Source organism: Pseudorca crassidens, chromosome 5 (assembly GCF_039906515.1).
Source record: "Pseudorca crassidens isolate mPseCra1 chromosome 5, mPseCra1.hap1, whole genome shotgun sequence".
NCBI lineage: Eukaryota > Metazoa > Chordata > Mammalia > Artiodactyla > Delphinidae > Pseudorca > Pseudorca crassidens.
In genome coordinates this window covers 109,956,022-109,976,207 of record NC_090300.1, presented here as the reverse complement: position 1 = coordinate 109,976,207, position 20,186 = coordinate 109,956,022, and the positions used below count along the sequence as shown (strand labels likewise).

The window sequence follows — 20,186 nt, the reverse complement described above, 5'->3', positions numbered from 1 at the left end:
AGAAGCATTGTGTTAAAAAAATTCACAAGCCTCCTGCTATTATGTAATTGATATAGCCCATTTCACTTGCTCTTCTATTATAAACACTTGTTTTGTAACCATACAATCCTCACTATAACATATAAATCCCTTGGCTGTAGAAATTAACTTCATTAAAAAAAAACTACGGTGGTTTAATTTCTAAAGATATTTGTAATTTGTTTAATTGAATAAGAAGAAAAGAGACAGCTTTAGTTAATTGTCAAGAAATGCAGACGAAACCAAATTGCTACATTAAAATATAAACATTAAGTTCACATTAAGTTATTTATTGAAAAAATTGAAGATGACATTTGTTTTTATTACAAAGTCCTCCATCATCTCATATCATCAACATATAGTTATGAGACCTGCATTTGAAGACTGAATAGAAATACAAAAATGTCTCTTCCTCCAACCCCATGAAAAACAACAACAATAATATGATTTTATAATTAGCTTGTGAAGCGAAAAGTTTTATGAATTACATATATTTTGTAAATTAAGAATGACAACAGAGCTAAGATTAGTTAATTTCTCTTTCTGGACATGTAAAATGAAGATAGCATAAAATTGCCCACAAAACTAATAAATCTGGAATTTTTTTGTATTTCAGGGTTGTAAGATAACATTTATATTACAAGTTTTCAGTTCACTTAATCAAGTGACAAATATAAACTTCACCATACTATGAATTTTTTGTTTATAAAAGCTTTCACCTTATCTAGACTTATGTGATGAAAGCAAATTGAATCTATGTTTTCCCTTTCAAAATATGCACTTTAAAATACAAAGAATTCACATGAAGACCCTTCCCCATATTGCATACCCAGAAAAATGTATGGAATAGTAATTTTAAATCAGATACAATATCCAAGATTGTAAATAGTCAAGAAATTAAATCAAGTGTGTAAATAATCATTAATTTTTGCCCTAGCCACAGCCTAGAAAAAAATGTACACCTCTATCAGTATCTCTTACCAGTAAGAGATATCATTAGAAAACTTCACATCTTATGCATATACCAAAATAACTAATTAAAGAATCTTGTATTCTAAAAGAGTTATTCTTAGGGCAAAATTTAGTAGTCCAGAAATTGTTAACAAGGAAGCTAATCGATGATGACGCGGCATTTTCTAGGTGTCATTGTTTATTTACACAAAAGAATTGGTAAATTACACTTAACTCAATTATCATTTCTTGAAACTTTAAAAGAAGATTTAGATAATTGTATTGGATCAAATTAATTGGTATTTTCGAGAGAACATTAGTTTGATCAATTATCTGAAACTATAAAAATATTTTTCAAACAGACAAGCACAATGGACAATAAAAGGGATAAGAAAATTATGATATTTTAATTATAATGACTATTTCTATACTTTGGAAAGTGTATAGAGGGAAATTCCCAGCGAGCACTAAAAGAAAAAAACCTACTGAAAATTCTGAAAGTCTGTTCTGTGCCCAATCTCCATGACCAAGTTACCAATTAATTAACATTTTGAAGCTATTAGAACTGAGGCTCCCTTGCAGGCCTCACCCGTTCCCCACTCTCCATTTGTGTGTAGTTTACATATCCTTCTTCAACATACATTATTTTTTTTTATTTTATTGAAGTATAGTTGATTTACAATGTTGTGTTAATTTCTGTGGTTCAGTGGTACAGCAAAGTGACTCAGTTATACATATATATATTCTTTTTCATGTTCTTTTCCATTATGGTTTATCACAGGATATTGAATATAGTTCCCTGTGCTATACAGTAGGACCTTGTTTTTTATCCACTCTATATATACTAGTTTGCATCTGCTAATCCCAAACTTCCAATCCTTCCTCCTCCCACCCCACCTCTCCCTCAGCAACCACAACTCTGTTCTCTATGTCTGTGAGTCTGTTTCTTCAACATATATTATTAAACTAAATTTTTACCCTGATTTTTCTAAAATGACTTAAATAATAGTTTTAATGCTTAATAATAGATTTAAAGGATTCTAGGGCTATGTTTTTAGAGAATACATTTTAATTTCTCTCTCAAACCACCTTAAATTTTTTGAAAGATATGTCTTTTATCCTGAAGGAGGGAAAAAAAAAAACACAACTGAGTCCTTAGGGTCCTGTACATTAAAATTGGCAGGCTGATTTCAGTCTTGGTCTCATAGTTTCAGCTTTTCTGTTGTCCTGTCTGCTGTGAAGATGCTCAATCACAGGAATTTTAACAGCCATCGATACCCCTTTGTAACCACAATGGCTCAAGTGAACCCTTTCCATCTTCAATAACTGACACAGTGTCAACATCTGCTTCCAATGAAGTTGTTTCTTTTTTTCTCAAGTAGAATAAATCTGCTGACTGAGATCATAAAGGGTTGGGGTTTTTTTTCCTCCTCTTTTCATGCAGAACATTTTTTCCACCATATTTTGCAATTTTTTCTCCAAGTTAAAAAAAATGAGATAACTTCAAAAGAGATGTTTTTATTCTAGGTGCTAAGGAAGCCCAAAATATAATGAAAAAATTAAAACTTTGGTGATTTCATGAAACTGTCACTTTAATTTTGGGGACAATAATACACAGGGTCCTGGATGAATAAAAGTTTGGAACATGTAAGAAAACTCAAAGTTGGGTCTACATACCACTAAAAGGTTAATTTATTTTCCTTCATAAACAGCACACTAAAATAAAGATAATTTAGAAATTTATGTTTTATCTTCAACATCTAGTAGAAGGCAAAGATTCTCTTGCAACAATTTCTTACAGAAAAGCACAGTCATAACTATTTGATTGCTACAGAAATGGGTGTGGAAAGTAAACAGAAGTGATGTTTGGGAGCTCAATTTTATGATTTACTTACTCAGCTGATAAGTATTTGTGGTATCTGTCATTTATTGAATGTCTACTATGAGCCAGATGATTGAGTATATATATACGATTTCCAGACTGCCAGTTAGGTATTATTATCCCACTTTACTCATGAGATAAATAAATGAAACACCAAAACACACATCTAATTATGGCTAAACCAGAATTCAGAAAATGACCTAATGTCCAAGCCAATGTTGTTGGTTTTTTTTTTTTTCATTAATTCATTCTGCTTCTCTATCCTCTAGTCGAACTGTAACATAAATACTAGCCTTTTCTACCTCTTAGTACCATTGCCCCATTGACTTAATTTGGCAAACATTACATAACCAAGGGGCACTCAGTAAGGGATAGAATGCAGTTTCTAAAAATATAGTTTCTGATTGCCATTTGTATAATGAATAACGAGCTCCTCAAGGGCACAGTTTATGCCAGTGCCTAGAATTTTTTTTAAAAAAAAGGTTTTTACAACGTTGAAGAAATTAATTTCTCAATTATTTGCAAACCACTTGTTATCATTTGCAAAATGTAGAGCAATCCCGGCCATTTTTGCTTAAAATAGTAACGTAAATAACTCTAAGAGGAAAGAGAGAGGAAAAAAGCTAAAGGGGAAAGTTAGGAGGGGACGGTTAACCTTCTTAAGATGAAGCATTGATTTTTACCTTCAGAGGTGCTTTTCAAATAAACAGTGAAAAACCAAATAACCTGTAAAGATCTACCTAATCACTATTTTGTTGTTTCTTATTTCATGATAGTTTAGTGGTTGAAGCATAGATTAGATGTCAAATCAATGAGATGATTTTCTAGGATCTAGCTCACAGATCTTTAGAAAGCTTGAATAAAGCCTAATTTATAAAATAACCAAAGGTGGAGTGGTTGCAAATGAAATTGGGGAGGGAGATGGTAGCCCTCAATAAAGCAGTCTGGAAGCCTCCAAAATTAACAGTATCATTTTGGTGCGAGAAAACCAACCCAGAGAGTGACAGCATTTTAAACTTAAACTCAGAATCATACTAAATTACAACTCATCCTCTTTTATGACTTCGGTGGTAATAGTAATATGATTGTAGCAATGGGATGTGAGACAATTACAGAGACGGGCACTCATCTTTTTTGACTCACATTTTGATCCACTCCTTGTATAGGCAAGGATCCAGTCCCTGCGATGTGCCAAGCAACACCTGGGCCTGTTCTCAATGGGGGATCTCACACACAAATCTCTCCTGTGTATAGCAGAATTCAGATCCTCAACTTTTCTTGGGTCCTCTGAGCCAAGGAATGTTTTATCAGATAGTTACCAGGAGTGACACAGGGCAAAGTGTCACCCTAAATTCAGGATGAAGCTATCTAATTGTCAGCTCTCTTGCCTTACATTCAATTCAGTGGAGAGTAAGGAAACGGGCAGAAAGTCAATACGTTTCTTCTCATAATTGGGAAAATCCAATTGAATGATCTGAATGAGTTGGAGTACAAAACTGCTCTAAGAGAAACTGCAAAGGAAGTTAACAGGTTCCAAGGGAAGAGGAGGAAAATAAATATCCCCAGTGAGTCATCCCATGGGAGCTACTGAGCACTGGTCTTTGAGAATTCAGGAGGACACAAAGTAAAACAAATTTTATAGATTCATTCAACCTTGTGCTACACAGATTTAGGCAAATTACAAATAATTGTATCAAATCAAATTGTAGATCAAAATGTAGATAATTTAACCAAGCCACTCCCTAGAAATCTAAGTTCATGTCATTAGTAAGTGGAAGATTCCTTACGTTTGGACCTCACATTAGATTAAATGTGTATACTGTGTTAAGAGTAGTCTGGTTAAGAAGCAATATAGTGATGAAAATACAAGAGAGTGTATAGATTCATAACTGATAAGATGCACCAGGAAAGAAGATTATGGCATTAAAATAGAGTTAAGGGAAATATTTGAAAATTATCTGTGAGAACTCTGCCTAGCTAAGCAGAGACTATGTTGCTCTTATATCTAAAATGTTCACACATATGAGATACACTATTTAAGATGGAAAATGTATTTCACTAAACATTTAATTTCACATGGGTGAAGACAGAGATGGGAAAAATTGAGAAACATTTTTAACAAACTAAAACTTCTATAAAATACTACCTTTTTGATATGAGCCATCTCTGGAAGCAAATGAAAGAATGGACTTTACATTGAAAGTCCTTAAAATACCAATAACGGCTACTTTTATAAACCTAATCTTTTCCTAATAGCATTTTAATGATAATCCCAACTTTTTCTTATTTAGATCCTGAGGGCCATGTCAAGTTGAATCCTGAGTCCTCAGTAATAAATTTCAGGTAAGTTGTCAATTTATTAACCTAATTTCAGTAATTGTAGTATAAATCCCAATTTAAATTTATCTTGCCCCCATTTTTTTCTTAAAAAGAACTAAATCAACTAAAACCAGAGTTAAACAGACAAAAAAGACGCAAAAACTGATTTAAAATATTACATATGCAATACATTATTTTTCAATTTAAAATGATGGGTAACACTCTCAGAAACAGCCATTGAATTAAAGGCTTTGTGATGTGTCTAGTACCTTCCCAAATATTATCCCTTCAAACTATCTTCAGGAAAAAAAAAATTCACTTAAAATATGGCAAAAAATTGCCATGAATGAATAATTATAAACAAGAAAAATAAGTCACTGGCACTCAAAGGTAGCATGATTATTATTATTTTTTTTCCAGTAGTTGGATAGAAATTCTGGTTCCATTTTTCAAAGTCAGATGGACTAGAAAGATAATTGTATACTCTAGGCAAACTCTCCATCTGATTGAAAGTTTATGCCAACTTTCTTCTTAGTCAACCTCCAAGCAGTCTTTGGGAGAAATCAAAGTAATGAAATAGCCTTTCTTTAGTGTGATCATTAAAAAACTTCCTTTTCAAGCTTTACATATAACTCAGAGCTAAGTGAGCTAGCATGGAATTAAATCTTCACTGAGATTGAATGTAAAATAATACCATATTGGCTTGGCTATGGTGCTACTTTTGTAAAAAGGAGAAACTATCAAACATCTGAGGTAAGCTAGAAAGCACAGAGCGCATCACAGACATCTTAAAGCCAAGCATTTTAAACATTTTTGCCAGTGCTTCTCTGAGAGCAAGTTCTTTAAACAGAACTTAACAATTGTTACAATATTAAAAAAACCCACATCCCTCAAAAATAGCCCATCAATGCTAAATCAAACTTTCTGTATTTTTACAAAAATAGATGCACATAGAGCTACAAAATTGTATTCCTGAAAGAATGATCATTTTCTTTGTGGTTCATCTTTTCCTGACAAGGTGGTTGGTTCAAAAAGAAAAAAAAAAAAAAACTCAAAAAAAGTGTTGAACTGAAACAAAAATTAAACCATGTATTGTTAAAAGCAAGACAAAAAATAAAAGAGAGTTGCACAGTTGGCAAAGGCTCAGATGAGGGAAAAAATAAACAAAAATGCTTTTCTTCAATGTCTATGACCCACTCTGCTTTCTCAAGAAAAGGCTCCAAACCAAAGTCAGCTGGATAACACTTCCTCTTTTCCTTCCATGTCTACTGTGTCCCACTGCAGAATGACAAACCCTGGCAGCATCTTTTCCCAGTGGGCCCATGGATTCACGCTTCAATCTAACTTGCTAATACTGTGTGTTTCAGTACCATGGTGAGTCCTTACTCTTGTCTTGATGCTGTAGACCTAGAAAAGGTGACAATGAGAAATAGAAAAGAATCAATATATGTAGCACTCAAAAATGGGCAAAATCTACATATAGAAACCAAAAAGACAATTGAGCTCACAATGTACAAACAGTCAACCAACACAGTAGGTGACAAAAAAACTCTAGACTAGAGCAGTGCTATCTGCATGGTACACATTCTTCACTATGGTTTTATCTTACTAGAGTAGGTGTGAATAATAAATAAAATAATATAAATCAAGATTTCTTCCTTCTAATCCCAAAAGGAACTGATATGGGGGAAAATGACAGAACTAGTCGTTGGGCATTTAGGCAACGCTTCCGTTCATACTTTTCAGCAACCATCAAATGACACTTTTGGACTAAGGTAGTGACTAAATTTACTTACTTTTATTGCCTTTTCTTTCAGAAACTACTTAAGATGGCTTATAAAAATCCATATCTCAAAGCCAGAAAATGAAATTTACAGGTAAGTTTAAAAATAGTAGTACAGGGCTTCCCTGGTGGCGCAGTGGTTGAGAGACTATGAGCTACTGAACACATTTTATTTTATTTAAAAATAAAATAAAAAAAATAGTAGTACAAAAGGAAAATATGTGAACATGTATGAATTCCAACTCAAAGCTAGAATGATTAGGACGAAGTATATCAAAGAGGAAACAGAATATATGACTGATTTGGTTCTAATGTAGTCAATTGACTAATTTCTGATGCGGGCAATTAGCACAGCATCTTCAGCTAACACTCACTTGAATCACTTTATTTTTGTCCTGAGGCATAACTGTTTGGAAGAGTGAAGACTCCAAATAATGGTTGTTCTTCAGTTATTTAAAACCAAATACCAAAACATGAAGAGAAGGCTATTAAATAAGTGAGTAGAAATGCAGTGTGACTGCTGTTATGTGGGTGCTAGGATCCCAGGCTGTCTTCTTGATTTTTTTTTTTTTTTTTTTTTTTTTGCGGTACGCGGGCCTCTCACCGTTGTGGCCTCTCCCGTTCAGGAGCACAGGCTCCGGACGCGCAGGCTCAGTGGCCATGGCTCAGGGGCCCAGCCTCTCCGCGGCATGTGGGATCTTCCCGGACCGGGGCATGAACCTGTATCCCCTGCGTCGGCAGGTGGACTCTCAACCACTGCGCCACCAGGGAAGCCCTGTCTTCTTGATTTTTAATCTAAACCTGTTTTAAGTCTGGGCTGGATGTCAGAAATTGAATGGTTAAATGAGCCAGTATGGTTTTCAATGTAATTGTCACTAAAACAGCTATAGTGATTTCATTGCTTGTCCTTCAACTTGTTAAAGAATTTTATAAAACAATGTGTGTCATTATAAAAGATACAATTAGTCAGTCATTGATAGGAGACATTAAGACAATCTACAAAACAGATTACATAAAGGGAGGAAGAACAAATAAAAGGAGTCAGAGAAGCACCTCATAGAGCCACAAGACACAATCTCTGGTTTATAGCATTCGTATCCTGGGAAAAAGCAGCACTTCTAGAATGCCAAAAGATTAGCTCCATCTTAAGTTTTTTTTCATGTATACCAGCATTATGTTTAGATTCAGAGTCAATAGTTTTCCTTTCCCTTTTCAAAAGAAGAAGAGAAGGATAAAGAGAAGCAGGAAAAAGAAATAAAAGGATCTGGGATGTACCAATTCACTCTAAGTTTGCTTTATTCATATAATAATTTTGTGGTCAGAATAATTTGCAACCTGACAAAGTCTCCGTTGGGTGACTTTTATAATCTAAACCACCTTAACTGACAATCTGCTGACTGCATGAATATTTTTTTCATTATTAAAATGTCTCATCTTCTGTATGACTCAGTATTTTCCACACTTGAAGACTACATCAATCTATAGAATGTCAGCACTGCAAGTCATGAATAGTGTTGGAATTATCAAGTGGTTTGAGTGTCTTTTTTTCTTCTTAAATAAAAGCAATCCTCAGTTTGCCTTGCAAAGACAGATGACTCCGTCAAAAGCACGTTAGCCTTTTTCTGTGGACAAGGATTACATTACTTAACAGAGCCCTAAATATTCTAACCAGAATAACTGGTTGGAATAACTTTCATTATAACTTTGTCTCTTCAGTTGTTCTGTTTCTAAAGCTTTGCATTACTCCAAAGCAAACCTTAAAAAAATCAATTCATCTACGCCCTGAAACATATTAAATAGCTAATGTTGTCCTTTTGGCTTAGCTTCTTCTTAGTGATGGGACATAAATAAAACTTTTACTTTGATTACTAGGTATCTATACCTGTAAGTTTCAAAATAGGTATAAGTAAAGCACAAGAAAATGAACAACCACAGGCAAAAGACCCTACTACTAGTAAGTTGTAACAGGAAAGCAGGACTATGATCTTTCCTGTTAAACACTTGTTGAAGGAAGATCAGAATATTTAAGGATCAGCCAGTACACTTAGTTTTCCAAGTAAGGGTGAAAGGAGACAAAGTCATTAACCCATGATCCTTACATGGTCTATTCATATCTTTAATCCATGATCCTTACATGATCTACAGTTACTTGGGGTTTCCCCAAATTTTCTTACCAGAACACAAAATCAACTCTGCTATTATGTTGTTCCTATTCAGGCTTTTTGTTGCCTTCTCAATTCCTCAACTCAAACCTATATGAAATTAGTTTATAACACATTCTGAAATCTGCCCACTGGCTAGCTGAAATCACCCGTGTTTTTCTCTTGATGTTAGTAACTCAGTTTTAGTTTTATTGTTTCGTCTGTGAGATTTTCCGTGAAAGGAAAATAAACATCATAACAATAATGTTAGCAAACACTTTCTTAGGGCTGAATATGCCAGATGTTGTGCTGCTTTATGTGAAATATCTCATTTAATGCTTCCAACTATGCTATATATATATATATATATATATATATATATATCCATTTTACAAGTGAGAAAACTGAGAGTAAGAGAGGTTATGTTAACTATTAAGTGGTAGAGCCAGGACTGAAAATAGGTGGTCTGATATCGGAGTCAATGGTCTTAACCACAATGTATATGGCTCCCCCTATGTGGACTATATTGTCTGTAGGCTGTGACACTAGCCTATACTGCAACTCCCTGAGTCAAAGTCCTTTCATTAAATTAATTTGAAGAAAAGTCAATACATTTTTCTTAACACATTTATTGGAGTATACTTGCTTTACAATGGTGTGTTAGTTTCTGCTTTATTCCTTTTTGCACTGTTTAGAAACACCCTGATTTAACAGAACTGATACCAGTGTTAACAAAATAGCTCTCCTACTGTGTTTTTTTAAACTATACATTTGAAAAGCTTTTCCCAAGACACAGCAAATGATTACAGAGTAGTTTGTTATACCTCAGATGAAGACTACTCCAGTCGTGTAATGGACATGTTTTATTAACTGATGTGTTTTTTTGATATGTATCTTTAATATAACCACTCCTCCCTGCCCCCCAAAGACCTCCCCAGTGTGAACACTGAAGACATAGGGTGGCCATTTGACTCATGAGGTGGTTGTCAGAAATGGGACCAAAGAACAAAGACATCACATTGTTGGCTTCAGAGTCTGAGTCTGGGATGGAATTAGGAGAAAAGCCTGAAAGGAAATGCAAGCCCACAGACCCAGTTCCTCCCTTCAGTTCCACCACCACCACCACCTGACCACCAAAAGAAAAGGGAAAAAAAACCCAGACCCAGGAATAGAACAAAGGAAGTACGAACATAAGAAAGAAATATAGAATAATTAGTAGCAGGAGAGAAGTCTTGGTCACAGAAGATCATAATAGGATTTCCCTTTAAAATTTGAAGAATCTGACTATATATCAAGGTATCATAATTCATTTTCTAGCTGAGATTTTTGGGAGGCTGTTGCTTCACAGATTCATCTCTTGCAAAAGGCTCTGGGAATAAGGAAGTAGAGATGACAACAGGGTGTGTCTAAGCATAGAAAGCCTAGAAACTTCCCCCTCCCTAGTTTCCTTCAACTCCAACGTGTCTTATGAAAAGATCTTAAAGTTCCCATGGGTCCCTGCAACAATGATACAGAAGTTAGTTCAGAGAGATTTCTGGCAGGCCTGCTGTTACATTCCATAGTAGTGGGTACCCCATGGCAGAAGATGTGGGTATCCCATGGCAGAAGATGTGGGTATCCCATGGCAGAAGATGTGGGTACCCCATGGCAGAAGATGTGGGTACCCCATGGCAGAAGATGTGGGTACCCCATGGCAGAAGAAATGGCACGAGCCACCCCAGTGAGCACCTTGGAGGGATGGTCACAAATATTAGGAAGCTGAACTCGAAGTAATTAGTCATTGTCTGGGGAGCACTGTATGGAGAATGCACAGAGAAACAGTGTGGGGAGGGGATAAGTTTGCAAACAAAGGCCAAGATAGGAATGAAATGACAAGGCCAAGAGCAGAGAGCAACCTCTTAATCAACAACGTTCACAATGTGACAAACAATGTGATGCAATGTGAAGCAATCCCTAGGGAGAGCATGAGGGAAGCATCTGAGAAGAGGTTTCAACTCTAAGTGGGACAGTGTTTTAAAAAACTGAGCAATGAAGATATCAATGAGCTGGACCATGAATACTCAGAATTGATGAAATTACTGTATAGCACAGGGAACTATATTCAGTATCCTATGATAAATCATAATGGAAAAGAATATGAGAAAGAATGTGTATATATATATATATACATATATATATGTATAACTGAATCATTTTGCTGTACAGCAGAAATTAACACAACACTGTAAATCAGCTATACTTGAATAAAGTAAATTAAAAAAAAAGTATTGATGAAGTTAAATTTTCTTTTATGGGGCAGAAATAAATAATAAGTTGGTTTACTGAAAATGTTACACTCCAGCACACCTGAGTTTTAGGGACTATGTGATTATCAGAGTCATATCCACTAGAAAAGCATATCCTACTTCTAAGGAGGCATAATCACTTGACAACATCATTGACTATCGCTCATAAGTAAGGTGAATATGCTTCTAATTAATTTTATTGCTGGAGATAAAAGAGGTAATGTGGTAACCATGCACTGGTGAACATGCTGTTGATAAAAAGAGAAGAAAAATAGGAACATAAAACCTGGATGTGCAGGTAGAATATTTTATGACTGAAAAGTAAAGAAAATACTTAAATGAACTTTTCATTTCATAGATATTAAGAGTCTAGAAAACCCTTGTGGATCAGAATGCTTGCTATTAGACTAAAAGAAGCTGGTAGCTTATTTCTACATTAAAAAAAAAAATGAAATCCTGCTTCATCCTTGCTTTAATAAAGAAAAGCTATATTTTTTTTTTTTTTTTTTTTTTTTTTTTTTGTGGTACACGGGCCTCTCACTGTTGTGGCCTCTCCCGTTGTGCATCACAGGCTCCGGACGCGCAGGCTCAGTGGCCATGGCTCACAGGCCTAGCTGCTCCACAGCATGTGGGGTCTTCCCAGACCGGGGCACGAACCCGTGTCCCCTGCATCGGCAGGTGGACTCTCAACCACTGCACCACCAGGGAAGCCCAAGCTATAATTTTTACAAATATAAATATATACAACACTGTATTGGATGCTATATCAAAATATCCAACCTTCACCAACAACCTGACATCTAACACTGACATACTGTCAAATGATCACAAACTATGTGATGTGAGAGACAGTCATATTATCTTCTCCTACTTTATAAAATTATCACTGCTAATGATCATACAACTGCATTTGTTTGTCTGAGGCCCGGAGCAATCAGTTTAAATGCTAGTTAAGAATTTCTAAATAAGATCTACATGGGGGTAACACCTTAACACTAATGAAGGGAAAAAAAAATAAGAGTGAGGGCTATCCAATTTGGAAACTATGATTTCATTTCAGGTGAATATCAAGATAGATCATGTTTACTCACCATGGAGACCTCCCTTTATTTGTTTTTAAAACATCTTTGTTTTTTTAAACTTTAAAACATCATAGATTTCTTGTTTAAAAATCAAGTTACAAAGTATTTCAAAAGTAAGAGTTCTACGTAATGTCCCCTGTCATCACACAACTTGCTGAGTATACTTCAGATGTACATGCATACACCTCTGTTTGTCCTGTGCTACAACATGCTTATTTCACCAGCAATATTATCTTGGAAAACCATTCATGTCAGTGTATGTAGATCAACCCTTTTGAAGGGCTACACAATATTCATTCTTCCCTGTACCATAAATTACCCAGTACTCTACAGATACACATCATTTGGATACACAGACACATGTGTGTAAAATTATATTTGTTACTTATGTGAATATTTTGGTAGATAAGAAAAATTCCTGAAAATATGTTTGTATAATTGCTGAACCCAAGCATATACCCACATTTATGCTTACATATTTCATCATGAGGGGTGTGTTTCAGAAAGTTTGTACCAATATTCATATTTTTACTATTATTATCATTATTATAGATTAAAAGTATCTAATAATTTCAATTTACATTTCTTTCAATATTAATGAAGCTGAACATTATTGAGATTATGGCATTTCTTCCTCTGTGTTTTATCTTTGGCCTATTTTCTATGCTTTTAAGAAAGTAATTTCCTCATTGATTTCTAAATGCTTTTTGTATATTAGATATATTAGCATTTTTTCTCATGTGTTACATGTATTTTTGGCCAATTTGATGAGCACTAATTACCTCTATACTTAGTACTGAAATTTTGGACAATAATTCTTTTAAAAGTCATCACAAACAAGATGCATTCTTGAACCAGACCAAGGATTAAATTTATTATGACACTTGAATTACAATTATTCACTTATCATGACAACTCTTCCATACTAAAACAATAATAAAAGATACCTAACTATGACCAAGTAATAATTGATTAGCAGAGGGAGGGTTTTCAGTGTATAGAGACATTTTCTCCGGGTACATTTAGAATTGGCTTAAAATCCCCACACTGTCAGAAACAATGAGGTGAAAACTGTCTGAACCTGCCAAAATATCTTTAATTCAGATTCAAAAGAGGAGGAGAAATTTAAAGCTCTCTGAACCTGACGTTACCGGTAGACCATAATTTACTGCATTATTTTAAGAAGCACGGCACCCGCACACCTGAGGCCAACACTGCAGGTGACGAGCAGTTCAGTGGCCAGGTGTTTCCCACTGCTGCTGGCCCAGGTGGCAAGCTCCCTTAGTCTGCCTGCCCTCTCAGACCTCTCCTCCCTCCAAAACCACAAACTCATGCACAGACTCTCCAGCCTTTGCCTTTAGCGATATCCACTACCTTAGACTTGTGCACTTTAAATGCCCAGCTGGAAGGGAAATTGGCAAGTACTTTAAGCATCAGGATATGGAATTACAAATCTGGACCAGCAATTCTAAAACCGACCTTTTGGACAAATATATAATATAAATCACAGTTAGGTAGTTTTTTATCACAGCAGCAATTTACCACGTTCAAAATGTCAGTGTCAGTGTGATAACCTTTTGGCTGAGAGAAGCTGGGGACCAGGAGGTGCAATATGGCATGAAGACATCTCTCACCAAGTTAGTGACCTCAATTTCAAAGCAGATAAAAAGTAGGGCTTCCCTGGTGGCGCAGTGGTTGAGAGTCCGCCTGCCGATGCAGGGAACATGGGTTCGTGCCCCAGTCTGGGAAGATCCCACATGCCACGGAGCGGCTGGGCCCATGAGCCATGGCCGCTGAGTCTGCGCGTCCGGAGCCTGTGCTCCGCAACGGGAGAGGCCACAACAGTGAGAGGCCCGCGTACCGCAAAAAGGAAGGAAAAAGAAAAGAAAAGAAAAAAAAAAGTAACTTTGAAGACAGAGACAAAGAATAAAGCAAAAAAGGAATGGGGAAGAGTGAAATGAAATACCCTCTGTAATTTCTTCTACAGACTTTCTCCCAGAACTGGAGAGGAGTAAGACCAGAAAAACGCCTGGATCACTTATTGTAACTGAAACCACAAGTTATAATACTCTCAAGAGATTCTAACTATCCAGACATCTGCTGGATAACAAACACAGCCAAATATCCATCTTTAAAGAGGTTTCTAGGTTATGCAGTGACAGCTTTACGATCCAGAAAATAGATAATACAACCAAAGGAAGAGCTAATCTGGATCCACTGCTTACCCATAAAACCTTAATTAGGGACACAACACCACTACAGCAAACATTCTACCTGAAACTATGAGTTAGTTAAGAACTCTCAAATTTTAAAACTTACTTCAGAACTGTAGAAATACAATGTAATTTTTAGGCCCATTTAGGTTAAGTAATCAATCTTCCCATTAAATCAAAACATATTGGAAAATATTCAGTAAGAATGAGATATGGTATATATAGATCAATTCTCCACTGACATCATTTTTCATCTCACTTCTATGTGACACGAGCACAAGCTCACTCTCTGACATTTTCCAGAAACGTCTGTCCAATCCAAGCAAACATAAATAGGGCTTCAATGATTGTGAAGATACTAGATGTCACCTGATACTGCTCAAACGAGGCAGCTATGAAAATAAGCATTATAACACATGCTTGTGGTTGACAAAAATTAAATGCCCAGTATATCAGGCTGTAACCAAACAAAAAATGGCATATTTTGCTTCTCATCAGTCTCTCGCAAGACTTTTTTTGGTCATTATTGCCAAGGAATTCAGAACATGTTGGCCACAGACAACTGTTTGTGAAACCTTGTATTGTTGATAAATAGAACAATAAGAGAAGAGTTAGACAGCCAGAAAGAGAATAAAAAGTATCTGTAAATTCCACAGGCCGTATAGAAATTTTGTATAGAATCTTTGTAGCCTATTTGAAAGTCAATGTGAAATTGCCTGGGGACAAGTTCTAAAATGGATTTCTTCATTCGAGCTGTTTCTTTTAGATGCATGCCTGTATGTGATACAGGAAATAGGAAAGCATTACTGAAAAGACAATTTGCTGGTACAAAATACACTGACCCCTGAAACAAGCCTTTTAATGCTTTGAGTGGTTCTCCATTAGAGTCATGTTAGAATTAAGTATGAGTTTTTTGAACCTCTATAGCTCTCCTCTCAGGCAAGCATATAAGCTTCTCTTGGGAAGACACTGTGTACTTTGACAACATCCCCAATCCCCAATCCCAGTCAATGACAGGTAGTTGATGACAACTCCTTCAAGAAAATAATCAAGATAATGGTGTTGGGCTTCCCTGGTGGCACAGTGGTTGAGAGTCCGCCTGACAATGCAGGGGACACAGGTTCGTGCCCCGGTCCGGGAAGATCCCACATGCCGCGGAGCGGCTGGGCCCGTGAGCCTTGGCCACTGGGCCTGCGTGTCCGGAGCCTGTGCTCCTCAACAGGAGAGGCCACAACAGTCAGAGGCCCATGTACCACAAAAAAACAAAAAAAAAAGGAAAAAAAAGATAATGGTGTTGCCCAATTTTGCTTGCAATTTTTAAGAGAACATTTCAGAAAGCAAGAGATGCCACCCAATTTATATAGCTACTGATAGCAACTTGTTCACAAAATTAATACTAGAATGGAAAATGAATCTGTTTTTAGCTCACAACTTTAGAAGATTAGCATGTATTAATGGAGTTTTGGTGAATCTAATTATATGCATAGTCTAACTTCCTTATTCTGCACATAAAATTTCCTTTTCATCTATGTGAGTGTCAAGAACAAATATCTCAACCATCCATAAGCACAATGGGATAGGATATACATTTTTAGTAACCTCTACCACATGGTAGAGTGTTTAGATGGAGAACACTATGTTTAAAAATGTCAAAGATGTATATTCTGTTGACCCTTCAAATCTTTATCTTCTGGATTCTTTATCCTCCCTTCCCTCATAATCTGCCCAACCAATACCAAAGCACCCAGTTTTCAAGGTATGGCCAATACCAGCAAACACCACTACTGGGAAATTTGACTCCAATAAATATCACAGCTACTCTTCAAGAACAGAAACAAATTAAATTAGAAATAGTCAAAGTGATAGAGGCATTCAAAGTTTGCATCTCAATTATGCATGATGCTTCACATCTCCAGTGTGACCTTTTCTGTTTGAAATGCACCATATTTATTAAGAATAATGAGAGTTTTAGCTCTGCACCATGTGTCACCATCTAGAAAACACAACCACGTTCATTAGTTCATTGGAATCTCCTAGTTGTGTCAGAGTAGGGAGTATCATCTCCATTTTGCATCTAAGGAAGAGGATCAGAGAGGTAGAGAGGCTTGCTCAGCATAATATAGCTAAGTGAACATATGGGTCCTGGAATCTATTTTTTGGACCTCTGCTTTTTCCATAAACGTCTCTGCAAAGATTAACATTCCTGTGTTTACCATCATTTTATGAGCCCCTTAGTTTGGGGGAAAGAGTAAATTGTTGATAAAATCAATCTTTCTCCTCTCTTTTTCCTTGTCTCTTTCTCTTACATACACATATGCACATACATACATACATATTTTTCTCTTATTCTCTCCTCCTTAAACTCATATTAGTGACCCCAATACCTTCAGCCCCAAAAGGAAACACAAATTGACAAACTAGTCTTCACTGCTTTCATTGAATTGTAAGTACATGTACACATATGCAGGATTTCTCGCCATCCCTTTTTTATAAAAAGGGCATATATAGGCACTTCTTCATCTCTTTTTTTGTTTCAGTCAGCAATACCACACAAAACATACTTCACTCATACATTACCCTCTTGACGGCAGTCACTTGATTCTATTTTTTTGCTACTATGAGTATTGTCACGATAAACATTTTTGTACCTCTATCCTCATATGCTGCTGCTTGTATTTGTGTGGCATAGACTCACAAGAGGAAGAATACTGTGCCAAAGGTTATGAGAATTTTTTTTTTTTTTGGTTATGAGAATTTTTAACTGTAATACATTTTCTAGTTCACTTTTTAAAATCTTACAATTCTTTAATTTTCTACCAGCAATGTATGAAAAATAGCATTTTCCCTTAACTAACATGTCTTTCACAAGGATTCACACACACATACCACAAAGGCAATTATTTGTATTATTATGCAAATGCATCCTAAAACATTCAGAATCCTCTCAGAAGGCTTCTGCATTGGTCCTATAAGGTCAGAGGAGGATCTGTGGGAAGAAATCCCCAGGTTTCAGGCATTGTGACGTTATGGCACCATTCTAAGGATGAAGGGCTGGGAGAGAGCATGGGCAAGGTCTACATGGCCCTGGGAGAGCAGGGGAGTTTCATTAAGGCCCTGCAGAATCCAGCCCTGGATACTCAAAACTGACAGCAGTGCTCTGGAATGCATTTCTCCCTCTGATTTACCATCCTGCTACTTTTCATGCAGATTTCACTCTCTGGCTGGGATCTCCTGGCCTTTTGCATGCCTCTCAAAGATGGTTTCCATCTTCTTCTGGTCACGAAACTGTCATTCTGGACATGTGCCTTGTACAACTAACACCATTCAAGAGTGTGTAAATACTGTAACATACCTTTGGTGTTTTTTCTTTTATTTTTCCTCTCAGCGGAAAATAGACTTATGCCATAGGCCAAAGAAAAAGAAAAAGGATTACAGAAAGTGTGAAGCAATCAGCTGTTAATTACTGAAGTCTTTACTGTCACCAAATCATAATAAACTGTAAAAAAAAGTCCACAGGAAGTATTACTTTATAAACATTCTTCCTAGTATTTTTTTTTAACCCACAACTATTTTTTTGTGACATTTTAACTATTCTAATTGAGATAAGGCCCTCAAGGTAAGTACCCAGAAATCTATAAATCTCTATCGACCAGAGTGACTGTCATTGAAAAATCACATAGTCCTAGGGATGGCTTCTATATTAAAATGTCATTTAATGTGTCTCCCTGCTGAAATCAAATGATTAGAAGTAAGCTTCTGTGTCTATTCTATTTTATGACACTATTAAATAAAATTCCTTAACTTCTTCATTTATAAAAATCATTAATAACATCAGGAAAGACTTCAATGAATCACCAACCCCATTACCTTCATATATATATTAAATGACTAGTATATATGTTCCAAAGAAGTGGTGAAATGGAAAAGAGAGAAACTGTTTGTAGTTGAGCCCCTATCATATGTTTTGCTTTGATGCCTTCTCTTCTCTATGCTGAAAAATATCTTGGTGTTTTAATATTTTTTAGAGCTCATACTATCCTGTTAATTATTACTGTGGCTCTCAATGATCTCTCTCCAAATTTAGCATATTTATCTTTCATTATAAAGCCTGGAATTGGAGCACTAGGCTATCAGGTAAATATTCAAATGTCTTAGGTTGGTAACTCTTGGTTTCCTTTGGTCTTTTATTGTAAATGTATATGTTTAGAGAGAGAAATGATTTCCAAGAAGTTACTGTATGCAAAACTCCATGATTTTGATACCCTTAATATTCCAAATAAAATTCCAAAGCTTGTCAGCACCAGACCACCTACAAGAAAGCATGGGTCTTGAGAGGTGATCTAGAGAGATGGTAACTTACAGGCTGGATGGAAAAGCAAGTGGTGACTTTATATCCATTTCTCTTTCATGGAGAGAAACTGCTTCTCCATTTGCTGCTCTAGTATGTGAGCTATTTTTACCCCACTCTTTTATTTCCTATATTTGATAAAACAAAGATATTTATACTTTTAATGGATTTCAATGTAAAGCATCCATATAGTATTAAGCAAGACTGATCTTAACCAATGAAGGAGTTTAATTAGCCTATTTCAAAGGGAACACTGTATAATAATTTTAAGCAATAATAATTACAACTTAGATTGCATTAAAATGCATTTTGGGTCATTTATGAAAGACGTCTCTTTCACAAAATATTCAATTAGAAGATTCAGATTAAATCAGATTTTTATATATATATATATATATAACTATAAATATATATGTAGAACTATGAATACATATATTTATACATATATAAGTGCATATATGTATAAAATACATTTATACATATATAAATATATATATAGCTTATAGGCCTTATATCATAAAAAATTCAGAAAACTATCTAAGGTGATTCGACTTTTATGATATTATCAGACACATAGTGTCTATGAAGAAAAAAATAAAAGAAGGACGTTTGTGAACTCCTGACTTCCCTATTGTTGCCCAGTGCTCCCTATTCACTATCAAAATTTAAGAGCTCAAAAATATTTTTTCCAGGTTTCTTAACAGAGTATTGCTGTTTGCACAAGGAGGGCAGATACAGATGCCCTACAATCATATCAACACACTGATCGTTCTGAGCGATGTATATAAAGTATCCATTCAACAGAGGGAGCAATAAGTGACAGCAGATCAGGCAAGGCAGGAAAGCAGGGCCAGGGCAGGGTGAGGTAAAATTTAAGGAGGTATGTACTTGCACATCTTAGAAAGTGAGTATCTCTTTAAATTTTGAGTTGAAGCACCTCACTCTCCTCACCCTAGCTTGGGCCCTTCAGAAAAGATGGACCATCTCTCCTCATGCTTGTAGAAGAATTTTGTCTACCAAACCCCAGAACCCTATTCTATTACTGTATTATGATACTCTGTAATTAAATTTTTAAAAAATTAATTATGGCTATAGTAAATGCTCTTTGAAATATTTTCAAGAAATAGAGAGGTATATAAAATAAAAAGTGAGGTTCTCTCAACC

The 20,186-nt window shown here is 35.6% G+C and overlaps 1 protein-coding gene across 6 annotated transcripts in view; it reads right to left on the bottom strand.

The window, feature by feature from the left end:
* Nucleotides 1-269: 269 nt before the first annotated feature.
* The window catches only part of VGLL3 (vestigial like family member 3), a 46,007-nt gene continuing 26,090 nt past the window's right edge, over nucleotides 270-20,186 (bottom strand). For all 6 annotated transcript variants that reach the window (XM_067739194.1, XM_067739189.1, XM_067739188.1 and 3 more), the window contains exon 4: nucleotides 270-6,577. In XM_067739194.1, the coding sequence (XP_067595295.1) occupies nucleotides 6,534-6,577 (44 nt within the window). In that variant the 3' untranslated portion in view covers nucleotides 270-6,533. The remainder of the gene's footprint in view (nucleotides 6,578-20,186) is intronic.